General features: G+C 44.5%; 1 protein-coding gene across 13 annotated transcripts in view; it reads right to left on the bottom strand.

Moving 5' to 3' along the window:
• LOC118669864 (dynamin binding protein) overlaps window positions 1-27120 on the bottom strand; it is a 96282-nt gene that overhangs the window by 32655 nt on the left and 36507 nt on the right. Inside the window, exon 1 of one of the 13 annotated variants that reach the window (XM_036336369.1) lies at window positions 14172-16426. The exons of the other annotated variants lie outside the window; for them this stretch is intronic. Coding sequence (XP_036192262.1) covers window positions 14172-15309 — 1138 coding nt within the window. The 5' untranslated portion in view covers window positions 15310-16426. Of the gene's footprint in view, window positions 1-14171; window positions 16427-27120 lie in introns of those variants that run through there. 13 annotated transcript variants of the gene reach the window in all.

Genomic DNA, 27120 nt, shown 5'->3' with positions numbered 1-27120 from the left:
TTTTAAAAAAGCAGATTACAACGTAGTTTATGAAAGAAATCAATTTTGTTAAAAAGGGGGAGATGCAAATTTTTGAAAATGAAAAAGTCTTAAAGGTGATAGAAATTCTGATATTTTTTCTTTCTTTTCACTTACTGCATTTTCTAGTTTTTCTACAGTGAATATGTAATATTGACATAACAAAGAATAATAAAGTAAAAACAGAACATTTGCTGTAAATGACAATGCTCTACTACTAACAGCTCACAATTACCCTGTTAATCCATTTCAAATTCTGTCTTCACTTTTTAATAATCTGAGGTTTCTTTCCTGAGCTAATCCCTTTAGAATGCTGAAGAGAATGAGTAATAAAATGCTGTTGAAATGACAATTTGCTAGTCTTATGAGAAAAGCCCAACACAACTGCCTGCTTAACAATCCCTCTAGCAAACCCTGAGAGGCAGCAATCTGTAAATTTGCTCCTCTGCTCCGAACCCACCTGCAGGAATCATAAATCCTGGTTTTCCATATTACCTCATCCCTCCAGCCAGCCCACCCAGCCCCGCCCCCTCTTCCCCTTTTAGCCCCCACACAGCTTCCATTGGGGAAAGTTTGCTCAAGGTAAAACTTTCTGCACTGTGGTCCGGGTGCTCCCGCCTGACTCACAAACACTCTTCCAGGATCACCAAACTTCAGGTCCTGAATCTCAGCAGCAACTGACAAACTTTCCCTGTGGTTTCCGTCCATTCTCCGCCCTGCCTCTTTTGGCAAGTAGCCTGGAGTATAATCCCTGCTGGGAGGGCCTCCACCTCGGGAAACCTACCTCAAAGCCTCTAGTTTCCCTCTTCCTCTTCCAGGCGCTAGCCAGAGAGCAAACACGAGTCAAGAGTCTGCAATTTCTGACGCTGCCAGGAGAGCGAGTTTAAAACTAGGATCAACTGAAACACCATTTTGGACCCTCCCCAAATACACATAAATCCCAGAGGGGTGTGCTGTTGGTGTGCTTAAAGCTGTGAGGTTATTATTTCATCTTTTTTTTTTAAGTGAACTACAATATAGGTATTTTTTTTTTATGTTTTCTTTATCAGAAAGAGAAAGGGAGAGGGAGAGAGATAGAAATATCAATGATGAGAGAGAATCTGATCTTGAACAGTGAACGCCTGGTTCATAAGGTCCACAATCAACCACTGAGCCACACCAGCTAGGTTTATTTCATCTTTAGACAGCAGAAGTGAAATTATCGAGAGGGCAAAGACACTTTTTATAAAATAATTAATTAAAAATAAATTATCACTGCTTAAAAAACAAAATTATAATCAACCAATAAAACGCTTTATTTTCTACACACACACACACACACACACACACCCCTGAAACTATATTGAACAAGTCTCTTGAGGAAAGCTATTATTATTATTATTATTCTCATTTTACAAATGAGGTAATAGGCACAAAACAATGAAATGACTTGCCCGAGACCACACAGCTCATAGCTGCATATGAAAAACCAGCCAGTGCTTTCCATCAAATGCCACATTCTATTCTAGGTTACATGTCTTCTGCATATTTGCATGACCATTCCCAGCATTATATTTTCATATCCTATCTAACAAAAGAGAAACATGGTAATTAGCCGTACCTCCGCTACCCTTCCCATTGGCTAATCAGGGTGATATGCAAATTAACTGCCAGCCAAAATGGCGGCCGGGAGCCAGGCAGCTTGAAGCGAACATGAGGCTTGCTTGCTTCAGTCATGGAGGACGCCAACGTTCCCCACCTGCCGCTGCCGGCCTCTGAGCTTGCAGTTTGAAACATTGTTACAAATATAGAAGCTAAACAAAACCCCAGAAACCTGCTCAGCCAGCCGGGATCTCAGAGCTGGAGTTGAAACAGTGTTTCGATTATAGAACCCAAACAAACCAGATACCTGCTTTCAGCAGCCGAGGCCTAAGAGCTGTAGCCAAGTCTCAGAGCTAAAGCTGGACCAGAATAAAACAAAAGAAAAAAGAAAAAAAGGAGCGGTTGGGAGCTTCAGTCTCCCGCCAGCCCAAAAACAGCCCTCAACCCCTCACCCAGACTGGCCAGGCACCCCAGTGGGGACCCCCAACCTGAAGGGGGTGTGACCAGCTGCAAACAGCCATCAGCCCCTCCTCCAGGCTGGCCAGGCACCCCAGTGGGGACCCCCACCCTGATCCAGGACACCCTTCAGGGCAAACCAGCCGGCCCCCACCCGTGCACCAGGCCTCTATCCTATATAGTAAAAGGGTAATATGCCTCTCAGCACCGGGATCAGCGGAGCTGCGAGGTCTCCTGGAACCGGGATCAGCGTGACAGGAGGCAGCGCCCAAACCCCCTGATTGCCCTGCGGCTCTGTGTGTGACAGGGGGCAGAGCCACAACCTCCCTATCCGCCCTGCTCTGTTCATGACAGGGGAAGGTGCCCCAACCCCCTGATCAGCCCTGCTCTGTGTCTGATAGGAGGGAGCTCCCCAACCCCCTGATCGCCCTGCGGCTCTGTGTGTGACAGAGTGCGGCGCCCCAACCCCCTGGTCCGCCCTGCTCTGTGTGACAGGGGGCGGTGCCCCAACTCCCCTATCGGCCCTACTCTGTGAGTGACAGGGGGGAGCTCCTCAACCCCCTGATTGGCCCTGCTCTGTGCGTGACAGGGTACGGAGCCCCAACCCCCCTGATGGGCCCTGCTCTGTGAGTGACAGGGGGTGGCGCCGCAACCTCCCCATCGACCCTGCCTTGAGTGTGACAGGGGGCGGTGCCCCAACCCCCCAATCGGCCCTACCCTGAGTGTGACTAGGGGTGGCATCGCAACCTCCCGATCCACCTGCTCTGTGCATGACAGGGGGTGGCGCCCCAACTCCCCAATCAGCCCTGCTCTGAGCCTGACCAGGGGCTGCACCTAGGGATTGGGCCTGCCCTCTGCCACCCAGGAGCAGGCCTAAGCCAGCAGGTCATTATCTCCCGAGGGGTCCCAGACTGCGAGAGGGCACAGGCTGGGCTGAGGGGACCCCCCCCTCCCCCCGAGTGCACAAATTTTTGTGCACCGGGCCTCTAGTTTAATAACAATACTACAGTGATGTTTCGAAATGTGCTTGTCTCTATGGCCCTCTGGCTACTTTTCTAGCCTATTCTATAAAACCAGGCTTTCTTCAGCTTCTAGTAGGTGGTTTACTTTTATTACTTCCATTTGCCCTCATAATACTTTATGTATCTTTTCTAACTGTGCACCAAAATAAGCAGTTTGATCTGAATTATAATCCTGTTCCAAGTTTTAATTACAAAAATGTATAAATACTGAGAGAGAGCTACCAACAGACGGGGCAGAGATCTACAATGTGGAAATGCCTTCCAAGCTTTCTTCAGTCTCAGGCAAGGCATGCTATCTGTTCGGTGTTCAAGAACAGCAAATCGAGTGGCATTAAACTAGATGGCTTTACAGTTATTTCCATTTGGCTTAATGAATCTGTGTGAACAAGCAAGTCATAAATTCATAAAACAGAAGAATAATACACAACAACAGTATGGTGATTACCAGAGAGAAAGAGGGTAGGGAGAGATAAAAAAAAAAGTAGAGGGGGGATAAATGGTGATAGAAGGAGACTTGCCTTTTTATTAACCAATGGAGCCCCAACAAATTTAAAAAAAAGAAAGAAAATAATATAAAATGGAGTGAAGGGTAAGCCCAGTCTCTCAATATAAGGATTATTTCCAAGTGTAATCCAATATTTTTATGGTGAAATCTTATTAAACCTAGGATATAGGTCAGTACTATCTTATTTTCTAACGGAAACATGGAAAAAAATAAAATCTCCGTACAAGAGAATATAAGTTGGGTTTTCCCCGGGAACTGTCATACATGCTGTACAGGTTTAAATGAGCTCTAGCATCCTAACAGTCACTCTTCTCCCCTACATCTCCCTGGCTTCCATATCTCAGGATATAGGGTATGTGGAGCTGCTTCTAGATCGTGAGAGGGCAGCAGGGATCTAGAACTGGGATCCAGCCCAGATTCCCCTCCTGTCTCTGTGGTACACAACCTTTGTGGGCCCTTGCTTCCACGTGTGTGTATAATAAAGAGGCTGGACCTCTTTGTTCACTTCCAGGCTCTGAAATCTTACAAGACTTCCCACTCGGGTAGGTCACATACTCTCAATTTGGTATCACCACACTAGCCTCTAGTTCCACAGGAGTGTCGCTAGCATGTGAGGCCTCTTTGGACTCATCTAGGCAGTTAGTCACTTCCTTTCAGTGAGCCCAGAGGACTGGGCACTTGCTGCTATTATGGAACCTAGCACACAGTGTACTTTAAATACTGTTTCCTTATTATTTCTTGGACGTGACGAGCCCAGCTTGTCTCTGTGCCTTTCTGCTCACTTACCATCCTGTAAGCCCACTAGACGAAGTCCCTGGATGACTCTGTTCTCTAAACTTCAGTTCTCAAGGAACAATGCAAAATGATATTACTATTTATCTTTTGAGGTACACGGTCTCTGCTCCAAAACAAAGTATTGCATTTGACAACAAATATTCATTGAGCACCTACTACATGCCAAGCACCATGTAAGGGTCTGGAGCTTAGGCTATGGGCCTCTCTGCATACCGGATGTGCATCTAATCTACAGTACTAGCGCAGCAACTGGCACTTAAGTGACAGCTATGATTAAAACTTAGAGTGCCCCGAGCATGGTTGTGATGAAAACACTACCCAAAGATTTTTTTAAAGTCATTAAATACCCTAACTTTTGTTTGCCTTAGCTACGTGGCTGCCACAACCCAATAGGGTTTAGAACCTACAGCACTGGGGTAAATCAGGTTTCAGTTTTCCTCTCAGGGGAGCAGGGAATGGGGGAAGGGGGGGGGGCTGGAGAGCAGAGGAAACGGAATTCCCTACCTTCAAATCACTGGGGAGGGAACTAGAGGAATTCTACAGTACACTGTTTTTTCTTCTAAGTATTTCTGTGAGGTCAGCAGTAAGTGGAAGCATCTCCATATTTCAATAGATGCTAAGACGCACATTTTTTCACATTCTATGTGTTTTCCAAATAGCAATTTAATAGAAGTATTCTAGTTTAATGAGAAGTCCTCTTTCTTTTTAATGATACATAAAATCATTCCATGTCTTACAATAGGTAGTGCTTTATGTTTAATGAAATGCAATAGATTTCATCTGTCTGCCCCCTCCCAGTTTATGATTAGAAGAAAGGGGTTTCTTGATACCGTGGAATAAGGTCGGCTGTGCAGCCATGGACACAAATGAGTACCTTGCCATTAGAAATGCCTGTATGGGCACTGTCACACCCTTGTGACTCGATAGCCTGATGTTTATGCACAGTGCGGGCACTTCTGGTTTCTCAGGAAATGTCAAACTGATACACGTCGTGGCTTCAGGGGGAGGGGGGTGTGTCAAGATCCTGAGCTGCCACCCTGACATCCCACTGAAGACTAAGCCTGCCTGGGCACTGCAAGTTCGCCGCTTTGACTCACCCCTCCTCCCTCTACACCTGCTAACATCCTCAGGTCCACAGGAAAGAAGATGCCCTACAGGATCACCTCTTCCTCTCCGACCTCCATTTCTTGCCTGTCTTAAATATCTCTTGCTTTTAGTGAGGCCTGGATTCCTCCCAGGCCAATATTCCTTTATTATTGATGAAACATAACATAAAAGTAATTTAGGTAATGGCTTGTAGAGAAAACAGGCAACCTAGCTTCTTGAGACTACAGCTCGTGACCCCAATAGGAAAAGTCTGAGTTGGATGGAGTCTGCCAGATTGGATCATTCTAACCTCAGAAGAGGAGTGCCTTATTTTCTCTAAAGCTTCAATTATTTCCCAACTCTTCAAGATATATGGCCCTACAATATATTTCCTTTTGCTTCCACATATTTACTCTTTCCCTCTCTTTTGCCTCCTACCCGCCCATCTATCTTCAAATAAGGACTGACACCCTGATTTAAAAAAGTAAGCACATAAGGCTTCCGGCCAAGATGGCGAAGTAGATAAACATTGTGCTCACCTCCCCCAATGACTACATCAAAATTACAACCAGATTATGGAACAATCACCCTTAAAAACCATAGAAAGACTAGCCAAACAGAACTCCTATAACTAAGGATATGAAGAAGCCACATCGAGACTGGTAGGAGGGATAGAGACACAAATGAACTGGCCTTACACTCTCAATTCACTGTTGAGAATTGGGAGGGATATCTTGGCTGTGCAGGTCCCCACTGAAGAAATGGGTCCCAGACCCATACTGGGCTCCTCAGCCCAGAGCATCAGTGGCTGTGAAAATCAGCAGGGACTTGGTCCTGGTGAGATGAAGGGCTGCTGTAGACCCATCCTCCTAAAGGTCCTGAGCACAGACTCACTCACTCACAAACACTTGCCCTAAGCTCCAGTGAAGGGACAGCACAGATTGCAGGCACAGGCAGGCACCCAGCCTGAGTCTCTATTAGCCTGATAACACCACTCTCACCCCACCCTGGTGATTCCCTGCCCCACCCAATCCATGTGGAGCCTCTTTCAGAGGCTAACCTACACAAGAAGTCAGCCTGGGCCAGTGCTTTGAGCTTTCCTGAAATTTCTCCAAGGTTCACAAAGCCAAAACAAGCAGCAACTGGCTGTATCTCCTGCTAAGTGGCCCCCAGTGCATCTTAGTGGAAGCCGCCTCAGTTCACAACATAACCACTCCTAGGTGCCCCCACGCCCAGCACAGGCAGCTACCAACCAAAGATCACTTTGTAGCGCCTACCGTAATTAATGCCCCGGCCAGACACAGGCAGTGGCTGACCTTGGCTGCACCAGAAACCTCCCCCCAAGAGGTCCCAGAATGAACACACCCAGTGGCCAGCTTCAGACCACACCAGGAACACCACCTGATTAGTACCACAAATGACACACCCAAAGGATGAACTCAGCAAGCACCTGAGGCCTGCTAAAACAAATAGTGTTCTGTGGGGTGATCCCTTACAGAACAGTTTGTCTGCTAAAGTCACAGCCAGTCCTCACAGCCAGTCAGCTTGAGGGTCAAGCCCACCACTGAGGTGCCAACAGAATATAAAGGCTCAATGACAGCAGGAGGACACACACAACCCACACAAGGGACACCTCTGGAACACCCAGCTCAGGTGAACAGGAAGATTGGGCCACTGGGCTCCACCAGACACCTACTATATGAGGCTACTCTGACAAGACTGACATAGCTGATCTACGAAATACATAAAAACAAATAGAAAGGCAGCCAAAATGAGGAAACAAAGAAACATCCCAAGTGAAAGAACAGAACAAAACTCCAAAAGAAGTATGTAAAATGGAGGAAAGCAGTCTATCAGATGCAGAGTTCAAAAAGTTGGTTATAAGGATGCTCAATTAAGTTAGGGGGAAAATAGACTATCTACATGAGAACTTCAACAAAGAGAGGAAACATTAAAAAGAAGATAGAGCCCAGCCGGTGTCAACCTATGAGCCAGGAGAGCACAGTTAGATTCCCGGTCAGGGAATATGCCGGGTTGCGGGCTCAATCCCCAGTGTGGGGCATCTAGGAGGCAGCCAATCAATGATTCTCTCTCATTGATGTTTCTATCTCTCTCTCCCTCTCCCTTCCTCCCTGAAAACAATAAAAATATATTTTTTAAAAAGGAGATAGAAAACATTAAAAATAGTCAAATAAAGAATAACGGAAATGAACAATACATTAGATGAAATCAATAGCAGACTACAGGAAGCAGAGGCTCGCATCAGTGATGTGGAAGACAAGGTAGAGAAAAACACCCAATTGGAACAGCAAAAGGAAAAAAGAATTTTAAAAACTGAGGATAGTTTAAGGGACCTCAGAGACAATGTCAAGCATAACAACATTCGCATCATACAGATACCTCAAGCAGAAGAGCAGGGTGGAAAATGAGGAGGAAGAGGAAGAAGAGGAGGAGGAGGAAAAAGAGAAGAAGAAAGGAGAGATAAAAATATGAATAAGAAAATATCCAAAGAAAAAAATCTTATTGACAAAGGCAAATACATAATAAAAGCAGTGGATCAACCAACATTAAACTTAGTACAAAGGGTAAAAGGCAAAAGTGGGATCATCATGGGTAATTACAACAGCAAATTAAGGGATACACACAAACACACAAAAGAAGTAAAGAAACAATGACAAAAACATAAAGATGGAGAGGGAGAGTTAAGCGACCATCGACTTAAAACAGACTGTTATAAACATAGCTTGGTGTACATGAAGCCCATGGTGAACACAAACCAAAACTATGTAAGACACACACAAGGAATAAAAGGAAAGGAATCCAAACACAACACAGCACAACAGAGTCAACAACATACAGGAGAGCAAGAAAATAAGAAAGGAACAGAGAACTACAAAAATAATAGAAAATAATTAATAAAATGGCAATAACTACATACCTATCAATAATTACTTTAAATTTAAATGGATCAAGTGCTCCAGTCAAGACAAATGGACATATATATAATGAAATATTACTTGGCCATAAAAAAGAATGAAGTCTTACCATTTAACAACATGGATGGACCTAGAGGGTACTATGCTAAGTGAAATAAGTCAGAGAAAGACAAAAGCCATATGATTTCACTTACATATGGAATCTAAAGGACAATATAAATGAGCAAACAAACCAGAAACAGATTCATAGATACAGAGAACATTTTGATGGTTGCCAGATGGTAGGAGGTTGGGGGTTGGGTGAAAAAGGTAAAGGGATTAAGAAGTACAAACTGGCAGTTACAAAAGAGTTATGAGGCTATAAAGTACAGCCTAGGAAATATAGTTGATAATATTGTAATAACTATACATGGTGTTGGGTGGGTACAAGACTTACTGGGGGAATCACTTTGTAAGTTTTATAAATGTCTAACCACTATGCTATATAGTTGAAACTAGTACAATATTGAATGTCAACTGTAATTGAAAAACAACAAAAACATTTAATTAAAAAAGAGTAAACACATGAAAACTTTGTTCAACTCTGTGTCCCTCTCAGCTATAATTAAATCTCTTTGATTCTTTTTGTGAAAAGGTCTTAAAAGATTGGTCTTCAAGCCCTCCCTCTATGATCTCATCCCCCATCCTTTGCAATTAATTCTGTATCATCACTATTTCAGTAATATTGTCTTTTTAATCAATTAATAACCTCCTCAACAAATCCAATGGTGTTACCTTTGATTTTCCCGTGGCATTTGAAAGTGTTGGCCATTCTCTCTTACTTTCAGTTCTGTTTTTCTCCTGATGCCCTCAAATAATATTGCTCTCTTACTTGCCTCCCTCCTCCACCTGCCCCCAAGCAGTAGGTAACTCCTAGGCTCAGTTCTTAGACCCACGCTCTCTCCCTAGTCATTCCTCTCCTCGGAGAAGTCATCTATTCACAGTTTCAGTGACTACTTTTAAGAGGATGACTCACCATGTGCAGGTCCAGCTCTGACTTATTCCTCAGGCTCCCTCCTGGTTTCTAAGATTTCAATACTTTAGTTCTTCACCCAACTGTGTTCTTCTTTGTCATCACAACTCTGTATCTTTGCTTAAATAGTTTCCCTAACCAGGAATGGTCTCCCTGTTTCTCTCTGCCTATTTCAACCCCCATTATTCCTTTAAGCTTTAGCTCAAGTTCAAACATCTTCCTAAAGTCTTTTCCAATAACTCAGGTCAAACTGAGCTCCCCCACCCCTTTCTAATTGCCCATAGCAGTTACTGTCTATGTTATATACTTGTGTACTTTATTTAATTATTCATATTTTTCCCTTTTGTCTCTTTAATTATCTGTAAATGCCTATGTGTATGTGTATGTGTGGAGCGGGGAGGGAGTTAGGTATCCTTTTTAGGATATCCCTAGTGCTTGGTACCGTGCTAAGTATAATAACAAGTTAATGAATGCCTATTGAACTGAATTCAGAGGGGATGTGGAATCAATGTGCAGGTCTGATGGTGATGATGATGATGATGATGATTGCAGTTCATGTTTATTTAGCATGTATTATGTGCAAGACTCTATTGCACTACTATTCCAATTACTTGTTTTTCTATAAACTCACTTAAGCTTCATAATACTATCATGTAGGTATATTATCTGGTTTTATTGATGAGGAAACTGCAGCACAGGAAGACGAAATAATTTAAACAGGTATAGGATGGTCCTAAACACCTAAAACATTTAGTGTCCCAAGTCTTTGCCTTCTAAACACGAGTAGTCCCCTGCACCCTGCCATTGTGAAAACCAAAAGATACCTTCACCCACTTCAAAATGCCAGGGCTGGTCTGGGCTAGACAAATGCCAGCCCCTCCCCCCCCCCCCCCCAAACACACACACACCCAGGAGCCTATTACATACCAACTGGCACCATCAGTAGTCCCTGTAGCTATGATTTAAACTAGATGACCCCATCCCAGGCTTCACGACTGCCGTTGGACCAGGGATGTGTACCTAATCAATGAGTGGTTAATTATTATGGTGAGGCCTACCTAAGAAATTCAAGCTGAGTCAATTACATTTGCTCTCCTGGGAATTTGAATAAAGAACTATCAGGCAGGTCAGAGAGGAAGAGAAGCAGAAACTGCAAGAATGCCCCAACAGAGTATTGGGACAACTATGGTTATGTGTAATCTAAAGTGAAATGGGAGTGGAAAATATGAGACTACAGGGAAAGGGAACTCAGCAGAAAGCAGTCACAGCTGGAGGCCAGAGAAGCCTGGCAGATGTTCACAACTGTCTGGGACTGGGAAGACTGAGTTTGAAATTCGAGTTCCCCAAGTTAGGAGGTTCAGTAAACACTTCAAATTTTCCACCAAGACCTCAGAAGAGCTGCACCTGTGAGTACGCATCACTGCCCAGGGCCAGGGGTCACACCCTAAGACTAAGGACAAAATCCTAACAGACATGCACTAACAGTGTCAAAATGGAGGCCTCCAGGGAAGAATGAACTGCACTGATAGGACAGGTGAAGGAAAAGACAAATCCTGGTAGAACAGACCTGGTCTCTAGCCCAGAGGCAGGCTGGGGTCAGCCACAAAACAGCTCTTTGTTTCTCAGGTGGAGTAAGGGGGAGAGTGAGAGAGGAGGAAGGGACAGGGCATTCCACTTGGATAATTATACCTGCAAACAGGGTTGGAGGGCAGGTGCCCAGTGGGGGCTCAATGAGGAACTTGGGAGGGGACCATGCAAGGACAGGGGCAAATTGTAAGTGGAAAGGAAAAGACAAAAGGTGGGTCATGAAAGACAAAGAAGTCATAATTTATGAGTACCTGCTATGTTCCAGCTATATGATTAAGAGTTTTATTTAGATGATCTCATCATGAGACAGTATTATTTCTTTATTTTACAAATAAAGAATCCAAAACTCAGAGAGGTTCAGTAGTTCCTGTTAGGTCGGAGAGAGCCCAGGATCGGATACATGCAGACATGACAAGATAATGGACTTCCCCTGGAATTTCTCACAGATCAAGGTGCCAGACACAGATACCAGCTTCTTCTCCCTGAATTCACATACCCTCACACAGATAAGAACTTCGTCCTGAATATTCTGCCCATTCCCTGCAGCAGAGAATTCCTCAGCTCATGTCCCCGCCCCTCACCCAACCGCACTATAAAAAAAGCGCCCCCCTCCCTGTTGGCGTGAATCCACGTGCCCTGTCCTTGGGGTACGTGGGTCTCCCGGGGACGCAGAATAAACCTTTTCCTTTCCTTTCTTTTCTGATTCACTGGACTCTATTTCTTGCGCCGCCTCCTGAGCCACCTAACCTAACAGTTCCCATCTAAAGTTACACTATTAGTAAATGGTAGAGCTAGGATTTGAACACCAGGTAGACAACAGACTCCAATACTGGCTTCCTCTCCGTAATGACGAGTTGTGACTGTGTAAGGTCAGGCAAGGCAATGGCGCATGTGCTGTAAGACCACTAGCAGAGAATGATAGAGAGCACACAGATTCTGGTAAAAAAACAAGAGTCTGTTGCAGGCTAAAGAAGATAAAGGTATAAAAAGGGGTGTCGCCCTAGCTGGTTTGACTCAGTGGATAGAGTGTCGGCCTGCAGAATGAAGGGTCCCAGGTTCGATTCTGGTCAAGGGCAAATGCCTGGGTTGCAGGCTCAATCCCCAGTAGGGGGCGTGCAGGAGGTAGCTGATTAATGATTCTCTCTCATCATTGATGTTTCTATTTCTCCCTCTCTCTTCCTCTCTGAAATCAATATAGTTAAATATTGTGTCAATTGAGCTAAATATGAACATATATCAAAAGTTAAGTCCTCAAATATAAAGAGAGAAAATTGCAAAAATAGAAATGATCGAGGTGGAACTGAGCTAGTTTCGGAGAGATCATAGGCCACTTTGCAACACTCGAGAGGAGGGCTTGACTCCTAAGTCAAACAATAAACACACTTTGATTACAGTTAGGAGGCCTAATACAATAAGGAACTAAGGATGGGAAACAAAGTTCATCTAAGAAACAGCTGTGGGGGAGGGGAATAGGAAAGACACAGAAACCAACACCAGGAATCATAGAATCAGACTTTCTTTTGAGCTGGAAGTAATTTGAAAGTCTTCCAATCCCTATCATTTCAGAGCAAAAATGCACTTAGAAAAAAATGGCTAAATACCTGGCCTCTCAACTAAAGTCAGGTTTGGTTTCACTTTTATCTGTAGAAATAAAGACAGAGAGCCTGCTCTGTCCACAACGGTGCCCTGGAAATTCAAGTTAAGTCAAGCCTGTGTTAGGAGACCATGGGATAAACCACTGGCAGTTCCAGGGACCTAGCTTTTCAGTCTTCGATGGCCCCTACCACCAGTCTAACCAGCGAGCCTATTCTGCAGGAAACTTAGAAGAGAAACTTTCCACTGAGGAGAAAGGTATGAGATGGATTTCTCAGATGGTTCACAGTTTCTGACTCTAACCCTTATCCCCTGGTCATTACCAGGACTACCCCAAATAGGCCAGAAAGTCTGCTTAGCATGAGGGTAACATACATCATCAAAGTAAAGGTTTATCAGGGAGTCCAGTAATTGCAAAACCAACAACAGCAAAAATACATAAATAAAAATTAACATAGTTCATTTCAGAGAACTAGAAGAAAGAAGACAAACTGGAAAGAAAGAAATAACCTCTACATAATATGACTCTTAATGTCCCCATTTTACAGATACCTTCGTTTAAGGCTCAGGGAGATGAAATAATTTGAATACCTAACTTGTACAAAGCAAAGAAGAATATAAACAATCTTCTGAATTCCATAGGAGTTTTAGTGCTCATCATTCACTTAAGATTCCTGAATGTCAAGGAACGAATAATTTATAAAACAAAGTTAAGTCTTGCCGAAACCGGTTTGGCTCAGTGGATAGAGCGTTGGCCTGCGGACTCAAGGGTCCCGCGTTCGATTCCGGTCAAGGGCATGTACCTGGGTTGCGGGCACATCCCCAGTAGGGAGTGTGCAGGAGGCAGCTGATCGATGTTTCTCTCTCATCGATGTTTCTAACTCTCTATCTCTCTCCCTTCCTCTCTGTAAAAAATCAATAAAATATATTTAAAAAAAACAAAAACAAAAACAAAAAAACAAAGTTAAGTCTTCTTTCCCACCAATGTCTAAAGAAGTGTGGAGATTCAGAGAAAGAACATGTCAGAAAAGTAAATTTGTGCTCGGTGCCTATTAATGCATTTGCCATCCCCATGAGACAAAAATCGTAAAGTAAGAATGGAAAGATACTTGGGGTTAGAGATGAACTGACTGAACCAAGTAGAGTAAAGGAAAGTTCCTATGAGAGCACTGTCTGATTTAAAGCCATGTTACATGTCTATAGCACTACATAAATTCTTGCTCTAAAGGGGAGGGTGGGGGTAAGGGAGAGAGATCAACCAAAAAACTTGTATGCATGCATATAAGCCTAACCAATGGACACAGACACCAGGAGGGTGAGGGCATGAGTGGGGGGGGGAGGGGGGGGAGCACTGGGGGAATAAGGAAACATATGCAATACCTTAATCAATAAAGAGAGAAAAAAAAATTTTTTTTTAAGTGCCTCCCAAAGGAATTAAATCTCTAAGGTTGTTCTCACTCAAGATACACTTAAGAACTCTGGAAGCCCAGGTTCCTTAAGCACACAAGTGTCCTTGTTATAACCACCCCTTTTCATCTATTTTCATGCTTTATATACTTCGAAGAAGACTGCGTTCTTACCTTGGGTTCTCTTCCTGTTTTGCACAAATTCTGAGCATCTCAGGGTGCTGGGTGCTGTGCGACGGAAGCAACTATTCCTTTTCCAAGTTTCTGGGCCATTTACATTTCTCTCTTCCTCTAAGTGCTGGGTGTTATTCTCTAGTGGGGAGCCCTGAGGAACGCCACAGTGAGGGTCTCCTTGGCTTCCCCTAGTCTGTGGATTCCGCAGCATATCCGGGGTGATCCTGCTCCCAAATGCCATCATTCCTGGTCTGTCAATGCCATTATACTCCAAATTCTTCATCCGATGGGGAGCATCTGTTCCCCTGTAATTCCGAAGTTCATACTCACAGTTTTCAAATAAAGAATCATCGACTTTATTTTCTGTCTCAGAATTACTCTGATCCAGGGCATGAGTCTTTGCTTTGGGGTAGATTTTATCATTTTGATAAACATTCCTGTCCCCTTCATAGTATTTGACAAATTCCTTACCTTCGTTGACACCACTCAAATCCACAGGCTGAGCATTAGTGTAATTCCCAGCAACATGATATAAATCATTGAGGTCACTATAATAAATATCAGTTTCTTTACAATCCTCAAGATTATTATTAAAATTCCTGTGGTCCTTATGCCAGTTTTGAGATTGACCAAAATTCCCCAAAGAGTCATCCAAACCCCTGTAGCCAGTCCATTGGTCAGTTTCTTTAGAGTCCTGGGGACTGTAATTCAGATTCTTACAATGTACGTAGCCGTTTGTCTCTCCATATCCCCCAGCTTTCCAGGTTACGTCTGGGCTTCCAGTTCCAGGGCTCGGGTTTCCATAATCTACATTTTCTGATTTCCAATAACCATCACAACCTCGAGTTCCACTTGTGTGGTGCATATAGTCCTTTCCACTTCCTTTTGCTTCCTCGTAGTCCATATAGCTTGCTTCACTCTGCTCAAAATCCCAGTATCCACAATGCCTTTTTCTGTAGGGCCGATTCCGCCTGGTGGTCTGGTACCTGGAATCCAAGTCATCTTCTCTGTAATGCCCATCCAGCACTGTGAGGTCCCTTTTCTGTAGACTCCTGCAATCTTCGTACTCCCAGCTGGAGCCCCAGTGTCCTTTCTTCTCCGTTTCTCTTTCTTTCCTAACCTCATGGGTTTCACACATGTTCAGTGCGCTTAAAGACACAAGTTTCACTTCTCTCTTCCATGGGCCTGGGTTGGGCTGAAACGTGGACAGGGAGTTTAGCCTAAGGCTGTATCTGTCCTTCTCAAAATGTCTCCCAAAGCTGTAGAGTCACTCTTCTGGCTGCTCCCGTTGGAGCACGGAGACATGTGGAGTTATTTCAACCTCGGGATCCAATCAGCGAGCGCTATATCTTTCCCCACGGAGACCAGGAGATAATTAGTAACTAGCATTCATGTGATTGGAGTTGGCAGCCTTGTTTGGTGTTTCCCTCAAGCTGGTCAAACTGGCTTGGCTACTTTATGAACTAGAAGCATTCTCCTGCTCTAAAGGTTTTGCAGAAAAAGCAGTGGGAAAGAGAAACAGCCCCCTTTAAGAGCCTCAGGTAAGGTCATATATCAGTCTCTTCTGCCTCTTTAATCCTTTAGTAATCAACCAGGGGTATGAATACATGCTTTCATGCGCATGTATTCAAATTGGACCTCAACCTCTGTCCTCCCAGTTCAGCTTTCTAATCATGGGACATCTGAAACTCTGGGACTCCCTTCCCTTTAACTAGAGGCAGAACCCTTCCTCCTTTGAGAGCTCTGTTTTATGGGATTCAAGTTACCAACCAGTTAGTTTACACTCAAATCACAAGCTGTTTAAGCTCCTGCCTGCCAACACACTGGACATCCCACTGAAGGAAGAACAAGCACTCCCTTTTACTCGGATCTGTGGTTTGGGTAATTTTACAGTGTGACACTCTTTGCCAGAAGAAGACAGTTATGTATGCTCACACTTTCCTTGATACTTGTCATGCCAGAGAAGCATCAAAAGCACACATTTCCCAAATCCCTTTTCCAACTAATTCATACAACATATTTACGACCCGGATGGAGAATGAGACCAGAAGTCAGAAAGTGGGGTACAAAAATACCTATTCGACTTTCATCAACGTTAGAGAGATGCCTCATATGTGTGAGGCAGTGCGGAAGAGAAAAGGATGACCTAGTTGGTCCATGCCTCTTAGAATGCAGGAGCAACACACCATAAAGCAGGGGTCCTCAAACTTTTTAAACAGGGGGCCAGCTCACTGTCCCTCAGACCGCTGGAGGGTCGGACTATAGTTTTTTAAAAAAACTATGAACAAATTCCTATGCACACTGCATATATCTTATTTTGAAGTAAAAAAACAAAACGGGAACAAATACAATATTTGTATTTGCATGTGGCCCACGGGCCGTAGTTTGAGGACCCCTGCCATAAAGTAAGACTCAATGTGATAAGTGCTGTAATAAACACCAACGGCAAAGGCAACAAAGCAAAGTCCCGGATGGGCCAACTGGAGGGTTCATGAAGTGGTGGCCTTTGAACAGTGCCTTCTGTCATAAGCAGGATTTCCACAGACTTTCTACATACGGAGAACCAGGAAATGGGGAACAGTTTGAAGGCCGTATGTGGAAAAAGTAATAGGAGATAAGGACGGAGGGGTAGGCTACGATAGATCCCAAGGGACATGAATGCCATCTGTTTCGTTCCATGGATAATGAAGAGTCATGGAAGCTTTCTGAGTAGGAGAGTAACATGCTAAGAGACAGTCGTCGTTACTAAGATTATTCTTTTAGCTCTCCGGTCATGTCTAGGAATGATTTCCTTGAACTTTTACTTAATCCCTATTTGTAAAATAATATAAAGCATGCTGAGGAGACCAGGGTTATATGCTCTGTCGATAATTAGATGTTCACCCTTGGGTAACCCATTCATTCTCTCTGGGACTCAATCACCCATCTATAAAATGAGCAGTGGCATCAATGATGCTCCTCATTCCTTCAGTTTTAAAATCTATGGTTCATGTTCCTCACAACTTCCTTGCACTTTCCTCAAATGCCTACTGTTCTATTAGTCACGCCTTTTGGATTCTCTACTAACAGTTACTGAATGACCCTGCGGATTGTCAAATCTTCTCATTTTCTTTCAAAGTCTTCTTGTTCATTTGTCCTGTTCCTTTACACCTTTCAAACCAACAGCAGTAGCAGCAACAGCTTCCATGCTGTGAGTGCATATTATGTGCTAAGTCAGGGCTACAGCTTGGAATTTTCTTTGATCTTCTCCACCCTGCATAAAGGGTCTCATATTATCCTTATTTTACCTCAGCTAAAGAATCTTTGGGAGTTTGAATAACCTGCCCAAGATCATAAAATCTAATACAAGGTAGGGCCACAATTTGAATCCAGATCTATTTGACTTCATGGCCCTAGCCTAGACCAACCATGTCAAACTCAAAGGCTAACACGGGCCAAATAAACGAGGCATGTGGCTGGCCTGTGGGCTGCAAGTTTGACATGCTTGCCCTAGACCAGTGGTCGGCAAACTGCGGCTCGCGAGCCACACTCAAGGGGCCAAAGAGCCGCATGTGGCTCGCAAGCCGCAGTTTGCCGACCACTGCCCTAGACTATCTCAAAATATAGTAAAACCTTAATTTCCCTTAAGACAAGTAAACAAATAAACTCTATCATGGGCCATTATTTCTGAGGCAAGTTTGCCACACCCCTGCCTCTCTTGATTCCTCATCACCCAACCACAAAGAGCACCTACAGCAGTGATGGCAAACCTTTTGAGCTCGGCGTGTCAGCATTTTGAAAAACCCTAACTTAACTCTGGTGCCGTGTCACATAGAAATTTTTTGATATTTGCAACCATAGTAAAACAAAGACTTACATTTTTGATATTTATTTTATATATTTAAATGCCATTTAACAAAGAAAAATCAACCAAAAAAATGAGTTCGTGTGTCACCTCTGACACGCGTGTCATAGGTTCGCCATCACTGCCCTAGACCTACACAGTAACAAAGACTCATCATCTAAAACCTATTGCCTAACCCCAATAAAGATTTTTATTTGGTTCACCAAACCAATAGGATGGCAACATCATTTAAGAGGACAGCTTTTGCCATGAGTTATACAGAGTAACAGTATAAGCTCAATTTCTGCTAATAATCAACTTGTGGCTATGTTTCACTTCTCTGGCTATCAGTTTTCTTACATGTGAAATGAGAAAGCTAACAGTTTCTCTGCCATTTTAGATCTAAAATTCTATGGTCTTACTTATTTCTGGATATAGAGTACAAGTAAAGATTGATTGTTCCCTGTTATGGAAAACGAAGTTCCCTTTAGCACTTTAGTATCTTTGATAAAGCTAGCATGATAAGAAACACACCTAGTAAATCAACAATAAGAAGAGATAAAAAGAGAGGATAAATTATAGGTAAGGAAGGACGGTAGTTATAAAATGACCAAGCAGAAGAAATTACATGAAGCTAAAAGAAATGATCTTTGGTTAAGTGGAGAGCGAATAGCTGGTTACAATACAGAATACCGCCCTCGCCCCCTTTCCTTTTCTAAATCCTGTTGCCAGAGTTGCATAAAGATGTAAACTGCTCAGCTTTACCACCACATTACTAAAACCCAGAACTAACCAAATCTGTGGATGGATTGCTATTTTCATGTGACAAATCTTGTGTGCAAAGCAATGTGGCCTGAGAGAAAGGAGGGAATAACTTTTCTACTTTTCTCAACCCCCATACTACTGGTGACATTCAACCGTGTAGACCGTCAGCTCTCCCTTGACACCCCTCACCCTTTTCAAAAGCCCCAAAGCAGCACTCCACCCTGATGTTTGGTGTTTGTTACTTGAGGGGAGGTGTGGATAATGACTATCGAGGAGGCTCCCACAGTGGACAGAATCCCTCTTGTAAATAGTGCTAGAAGCAGCAGGATTTAGAGGGAGAGAGAAAGGAGGGAGGAGGGAGAGGAAAGGTTAAGGAAGAAAAGGGAGGCGATAGTAAACCAGCAAGGACAGGTAATTCCCTAAATTCTTGTTAATGTCTCTGTAACTGCCTGTGGGCTAGTCACCCCAAGATGTGCTTCTGTGGTGTGTGGATTGTTTTGAGCTAAAGTCAACTGTAGCTGAGGGCTCAGGAAAAACTTCCCCATCAGAGGTAACCTCTTTTGACTCTGGAGAAGGACAAACTTCTATTCACTTAACAACTGTTCTTATCATTCTCCTCTTATCATTCTTCGATGACCCTTAAGGTACCTTACCCCATCCCTAGCTCACAATGTACCCATGTTCCCTTTCTGTCTCTGAACCTCTCATGCAAATGGGGTCTCTGACTCTCTCATGGATGTGGGGTTCCCATACACACAGGGTGGGGTGAAAGTAGGTTTACAGTTGTGAGCATTAAATTTGGTTATTTTCTCTTGCTAATCTGTCACATATCTATTTGATCATTAGGCCAGAGGAAAGAACCTTGAGGGCAGTTTCTTCTCCCTCACACGCCCATGACCTTCCTCCAATCTGATGATCCATCCTCCTCACTTTCTAAGACTCTAAGACTGTGATTCCTAGAGGTCTTGCTATTTTACAGAGAACTGCAAGTATCTCTCACCTTACCTGGGCTACTTTACAGCCATGGGGCACCTAAGTACTGGATGTGTTCTGCGAAATACATCATCGGGTGATTTTGTCCTTGTGTGAACATCATAGAGTGCACTTACACAAACCTAGATGGTACAGCTACTGCTGTAATTGTATGTGCCATAGTTTTATATATGACTGGCAGCCCAGTAGGTTTGTTTATACCAGCAAAGCCCTGACAGTGGGCTATGCTTTTTGTAATGCAAGTGCCTGACTTAAGCTTTGATTGCTGAGGCATCCACTTCAAAGAAGCATCCACTCCAAAGACAGCCATCTGGAATAAACACAGGGCCAGCCACAGAGGAGATAAGACTCAGGCCACCTCTCCCACTGAGACCCCTTTGTTTTAGAGATCTTGGTTGATGTGATAACTGACACTTTGTCCACTTGTTTTCTCTTCCTGCAATTTAAATTCTCACCAATAAAGAGTGAGCCTGCAGAGCCCTAAGCGCTCTCCCCGCCCCCTGGCCCCGATAAAAGCAGACCCCTAGGCCAACTTTCTCTCTCGCCTCCACCTCTGTGTGCTCACTGGTATGCACCCAGGGCATGTACCCTGATCAGAAATCAAACCACTGACCTCTTGGTTCATGGGTTGATGCTCAACCACTGAGCAACACCAGCCAGCCTCTATACTTTTTTTTTAGTAATCTTATAAAGGTCATGGTTTTAAATAATGTCTATGTGCTGTCAAAATTTATTTGTCCGAAATTTATGTCTCTAGCCCTAACCTCTCCCCTGAACTCTGGGCCTATATATCAAACTGTCTAATCAATACTTCTACCTGGATGTCTTATGAGCAACCCAATATAATCAAAACTGAGCTGTCCCACCTCCTCCACCAACCAATATCTCCTGCAGTTCTTGATATTAATTGAGAAATTGCTGGAAACTCCAATCCTTCCAGTTGATCATCCTCAGGGTCATTATTATATACAGTGTGTGTGTGTGTGTGTGTGTGTGTGTGTGTATTTATATATATATCCTATATAATAAAAGGCTAATATGCAAATAGACCAAACAGGGGAACAACCAGAACAACCAAACAACCGGTTGCTATGACGTGCGCTGACCACCAGGGGGTGTGCGTGGAATATGGCAGGTGTCGGCTGCTGTAAGATGATGAAGCAGGTGAGCAGGGGCGCCAGACCAAGGCGGGGCGCCGGTCACAGTCATCAGGGAGAGCCTTTGGTAGTTACTGAAAATTCTTTGCTCCCGCGCACACGGTCTCACCCGGTGCTTGCACCTGCTGCCAGCGCCAGCCCCGCTCGCACCTGCTGTCGGTGTTTGGCGCCATCTGCAGGTGTGAGCGGCAGCTGCTGGCCGCAATCACCCCTCAGGGCTTCTCCACCTCCCTGTTCCTGAGGGGAGATCAGGGCCAGCAGCCGCCTCTCGTACCCACTGCCGGTGACAGCCCCACTCGCACCCACTGCCAGTGCCAGAGCTGCCACTTGCAGCCACTGCCAGTGCTGGCCCCGCTTGCACTCACAGCCGGTGCCAGAGCTGCCACTCACACCCGCTGCCAGTGCCCGGCGCTGGTCCTGATCACTCGGCGCCATCAGTGGGTGTGAGTGGCGGCTGCCAGCCCTGATCGCCCCTGAGGGCTTCTCCACCTCCCCCTGCTCCTTAGGGGCAATTGGGGGAGCAGCTGCTGCTCACACCTGCTGACAGAGCCGGCCGCAATCGCTCTGAGACTTCAGCAGGTGCAAGTGGGCCCAGCATCGTTAGCACATGGGAGCAGCAGTGGTGGAAGCAGGGCTGCCGGCAGACAGGGGACAGGGGGCCATGGCGGGAGGGGCCAGGCTGGGGCCCGGAGGATGGGCAGAGACCCGCCTCTGTGCCTACTGCAGCCTCACGGCCCACAGTTCCTTTCAAGAATTTGTGCACTGGGCCCCTAGTATATAATAAAAGCCTAAGCAACCGTTAAGGCAGACCAACCAGAACAACCAGTCACTATGATACGCACTGACCACTAGGGGGCAGATGCTCAACACAGGAGCTGCCCCCTGGTGAAAAGTTCACTCCCACAGGGGGAGCGTCACTCAGCCAGAAGCTGGGCTCATGGCTGGCGAGTGCAGCAGTGGTGGTGGGAGCCTCTCCCGCCTCTGTGGCAGCGCTAAGGAGCAGTGAGCAGGCAGGCAGTAAGGAGCAAGGGGTCCTGGACTGCGAGAGGGCACAGGCCGGGCTGAGGGACCCTGCCCCCGGTACACAAATTTTGTGCACCAGGCCTCTAGTATATATATAAAATTGATTTCAGAGAGGAGGGGAGAAGGAGAGAGAGAGAGATAGAAACATCAATGAGAGAGAATCATTGATCAGCTGCCTTCCACAAGCTCCACACTGGGGATCAAGCCTGCAACCCAGGCATATGCCCAGGAATGGAAGTTTGACCTCCTGGTTCATAAGTCAATGTTCAACCACTAAGCCATGCCAACCAGCCCTCAGGGTCATTCTTGACTTTTTTTTCCCTCTGATACCTCATGTCTAATCCACCAGCAAGTCCTACTGGCTCTAACTTAAAATAGGCCTAGAGCTGAGCACTTATCATCTCTCCTCTGCCATCATCTCTTGCCTGGATCACTGCAGTAGCCTCCTAGCTGGTCTCTCGTCTATTAGCAACACAGCAGCCAGAGTAACTCTGTAAAGTTGTCAGATCATATCACTCCACTGCTCCAAGCCTTCCCAAGGCTTCTCGATTTACCCAAATGCTGTACTAACAAAGCCCATGCCTTTGCTCGAGCTGAATTGGCCTCCTTGCCATTCCTCCAACACCAGACACGCTCTTGTACTTATCCTGTCCCATCTGCCTGGAACAATCGCCCCCCACCGCCCGCCCAAAAAAATGGCTTGGCTGGCTCCCTACAGTCATTCAGATCTTCCCTAAAATGTCACTTTTCAGGGAGGTCTCCCGATAATTTTGCCTTCTAATACTAGTACATACACAGTTTTACTTCTTGTTTCTCTCTCCCCATGAGGGCAAAGATCGCTGCTGTAACTTCAGAACACTGTCTGGAATATAGCAGGAGCATAACAATATTTGTTGAATAAATGACTGCCCCTGAGTTTTTAGTCTTTGGGTCTCGCTACATCTGGTAGAAGGAGCAGCACGCTCAGATATGGGCCTGGTGGCATGAATGCTGTGGCTGAGGGGTCCCATGCTAGCATGAGAGGGTCCCTTCACTAGGCACTGCAAAACCTCCATGAAATCTGAAACCGATACTTGAAGTCCCTGGATCTTTTCCAATGTCTCCACCTCTTGGCCTGGAGCTGAGGGTAAGAAAATGTTCTGAAGCCATGCTACAAACTTCAAAGAATAGTGATTCACAGGTTAATCATAACTAAGCTAACTATTCTAAGATACATTTCTTCTTGACATACATTAAAACATCTATCCTAAAAAAAACCTAGTTTCTGTCCTGAATTAATAGTCTACTAATGGCTTCTGACTATGATTGCTGTTTTATACCAAGATAAAGTTCATTGGAAATAACTGAGCTAATTTTTACCGAGGCAACACCCCAAACCAGATGTTATACAGTCAAGGATACTTGCTTGCTTTTTCTTATGTATTGAAAAACTAGAAAGAAAGGTTGTTATTTCTTTTACATAAGCCTTTTTTATTTTGAAAGATCAGAAAATTATTTCACTATTTAAATCTATTATCTTTTACTAATTCAAGAAAGGATTTTTATACCTGAAGCATCCCAAGGAGTCTTCAGAATAACAACTTGCTTCAGTACATGGAAAAACCATACTTTCAAAGTTTAAAAATATGTTTGGAATATTATGTATCACTTTAATATAAAGATGTCATTGTTCCATATCAGTAATTCTCCAACTTGTTAATCTAATGGCTCTCTTTATGGGCCTTAGGTTCCACCAAATATCTTGCTGAAAATGCTAATCTCCTGAAAAACGTATTCTGATTTGCTTTGCAACGTTTAATTTTAATTAAAATTAAAAATTACCCCAAGAGTCTCTGGTCATCCTTCCTCTTGGCATTACCTTAAAGGGAAGAGAGAAGTTTAGGGGCAAGGTTCCTGATGCAGAAGAGGCTGACTCACTCTACAGTTTACCATTCACTGTTCAGAACCACGGGGTCTGGCCCACACCAAAAGTAACTACCACGATTCAAAGGTAGCAAGACAGATAGTGAGTAAATGTAGAGGTTAATATCAGTAAAATCACTAGCGTTTCAAAGATATACAAATATGAATGATACAATGACTGTGCTTTTTAAATTAATCAATGCACAACTAGTGGCTGGCTCATAGTATGTACTCAAGAAATGTTTGCTGAGTAAAGAAATGAATGCACAACTCTATTTGTCAGCTGCAGGCAGGTGAACCTCTCCTACAGACAGAAAAGAACTGTGATGTGCTCCAATGAGATTCTCTCGGTGCAGAGTGTAGTCCTAGTCAGGGCTTCCACAAGTAACTTGTGCTGGGAAATCGGAGTATGTGTACCAACCCTGAATGTTTCCACTGCTTCAGAAAGCAACCCTTTTTATCAGATTTGAGGGTATTATGTTTTAGATGCGTACCTTAATTAATTAATTAGCAATTCATTTGATCTGAAGCTCCTTGAGAACAGAGAGCACATCCATGTTCCTTACTGTGGTATATACCCTGCACAGTGCCTGGCACATGGTAAAAACTCAATGAACAGTTGCTGGATGAATGCGTGGTTGAATCCAGTACCATCCTGAAGCCAACAAAGTGACATTTCACTCTCCAACACACAATCAGAAATGCCTCCTAATAGTCTACGCTGACTACATAATGATTCCAAAATTAAAACACTGGCTTATCTGAAACTACTAATACTAGGCTTTCTATTTCCAATAAAGGAAGTTTAGGTTACTTGAGCCCACACTCTCACAGAAAAACAGCTTTAAAAATTAGAGGAAATATAAAAACAAACAAACTTAAAACTATCAACACACTGACAAGATGGTAATGTACAGGCCAAAACCACAGAAACTGCATTGCCCCAGGGTGCTTGCCAGTCGCAGAAAATGGAACTTTTGGTTCAATGGCTCTCTGGGGAGAAGGGGCCCAAAACTCAATGCCAGAGTGGCAAGGGGAGGAGTCCAGAAGGACACCTTTCATGTAATAAGCTAAGATTCCAACAGATTCCTGAGGGTAAGTCAGAATTGACCAGCCCTCTTGCAAAATTACAGCTGGGTCCCTGGCCATCCAAGCTACCTTAAGCCTTGAAGTCAGTTTAAGGTGGAACTGGACTGAGAGTGAATAGTGTTTCCATGTGGGAATTCCTTCTCGGGAAATTTGCCTTTTTTTTTTTTTTAAATATATTTTTATTGATTAAGATATTACATATGTGTCCTTGTCCCCACGTTACCCTCTTACCCCCCCCGCCCCCGCTCATGCCCTCACCCCCCCCCCCCCCCGTTGTCCGTGTCCATTGGTTAGGCCTATATGTCTGCATGTAAGTCCTTTGGTTGATCTTTCCCCCTTACCCCCACCCTCCCCTACCCTCCCTCCAAAGCCCGACAGTCCAATCAATGCCTCTCCGTCTCTGGATCAGTCCTTGTTCATCAGTTTATGTTGTTCATTATATTCCACAAATGAGATCATGTGGTATTTATCCGCTCTCCAGTTCCATCCATGCTGTGGCAAATGGTAAGAGTTCCTTTTTCTTCTTCCTCTTCTTAAAGAATACCTTTCAGCATTTCATATAATGCTGGTTTGGTGGTGATGAACTCCTTTAGCTTTTTCTTATCTGTGAAGCTCTTTCTCTGACCTTCTATTCTGAATAATAGCTTTGCTGGATAAAGTAATCTTGGTTGCAGGTTCATGCTATTCATCACTTTGAATATTTCTTGCCACTCCCTTCTGGCCTGCATGGTTTCTGTTGAGAAATCAGCTGACAGTCGTATGGGTACTCCCTTGTAGGTAACTGACTGTCTTTCTCTTGCTGCTTTTAAGATTCTCTCTTTGTCTTTTGCTCTTGGCATTTTAATTATGATGTGTCTTGGTGTGGTCCTCTTTGGATTCCTTTTGTTTGGGGTTCTCTGCGCTTCCTGGACTTGGAAGTCCATTTCTTTCACCAGGTAGGGGAAGTTTTCTGTCATTATTTCTTCAAAAAGGTTTTCAATATCTTGCCCTCTCTCTCCTTCTGGTACCCCTATAATTCTGATGTTGGTACGCTTGAAGTTGTACCAGAGGCTCCTTACACTATCTTCATATTTTTGGAATCTCTTTTCTTTTTTCTTTTTCAGTTGGGTATTTTTTGTTTCTTTGTATTTCAAATCTTTGACTTGCTTTTTGGGATCCTCTTGTCTGCTGTTGGATCTCCGTAGATTATTCTTTATTTCAGTCAGTGTATGCTTAATTTCTAGTTGGTCCTTTTTCATATCCTCCATGGTCTCACTATACTTATTGAGGGACTCATTAAATTTATTGGCGGTTTCCATAAAATTCTTGAAAAACCTTATAAACGTGGCCTTGAACTCTATATCCAGTCGTTTGCTTTCCTCCATTTCTGCCATTTGTGACCTGTTTCTTTGTCTCCGCATTTTGGCTGCTTCCCTGTGTTGATAGAGTGGCTTTGTGTGCTAGGTGTCCTGTAGGGCCCAGTGGCTCAGCCTCCCCAGTTACCTGAGGTGGACACTTTTGGTGCACCCCCTCGTGGGCTTTGTGCACAGTCTTGTTGTAGCTATGCCTTGGTTGTTGTAGGATCACTGGGAGGAATTGACCTCCAGGGAAATTGGCAGCGAGAATCAGCTGTGTCTGCAGTGGGAGAACTTCTGTGCTGGAGACACCCTTCTGGGGCAAGACTTGCTTCAGTGGGGCTTTGGTGCTCACTGAGACTGCACCCTGAGTGTGTCCCTTATGGATCTGAGGAGTTGTGATCTGGATGGTTCCCCTCTGACCACTGGGTACAGTGGCTCTTGGATCTAAGGAGGTGCTAATTTAGCCTCTGCCTGAGGTTACACAGCAGGAACTACAAAGAGAACTGCAGATTCCCCTTCCTTTTTTTTGGAGTTTGGAAGTGCCCTGATGATGCTCAGCTGTGTAGCAATGCAAGCCGCTGTGGGGCCGTGGGCCTTCTCTTGGAAGCTCTGGGTCTATCTGGCCCGGCTGCGGTTAGGTAATTACAGGTTGCAAATGGCCGGGGCATTCATATGCAAAAGCCTCTGCCGCAGCCTGGGCGGGGCGGGGTCTCAAGAAATCAAAGGGCGGAGAAAGCAGCTATGGCGGAGCCTCAGCCCCGCCCTAAGGAGTCGCGAGTCTCAGTGTCCCGGCAATGGCTGCAAGCACCTCTGAGGGAAAGCCGCTCTCAAGCTCGCCCGCTGCCAGACAGTCCAGTATC

The sequence above is a fragment of the Myotis myotis genome, unplaced genomic scaffold, assembly GCF_014108235.1.
Source record: "Myotis myotis isolate mMyoMyo1 unplaced genomic scaffold, mMyoMyo1.p scaffold_m19_p_15, whole genome shotgun sequence".
In the NCBI taxonomy this organism is placed as follows: domain Eukaryota; kingdom Metazoa; phylum Chordata; class Mammalia; order Chiroptera; family Vespertilionidae; genus Myotis; species Myotis myotis.
The sequence above is the reverse complement of the archived record's forward strand: the minus strand, read 5'-3'. Positions and strand labels throughout refer to the sequence as shown.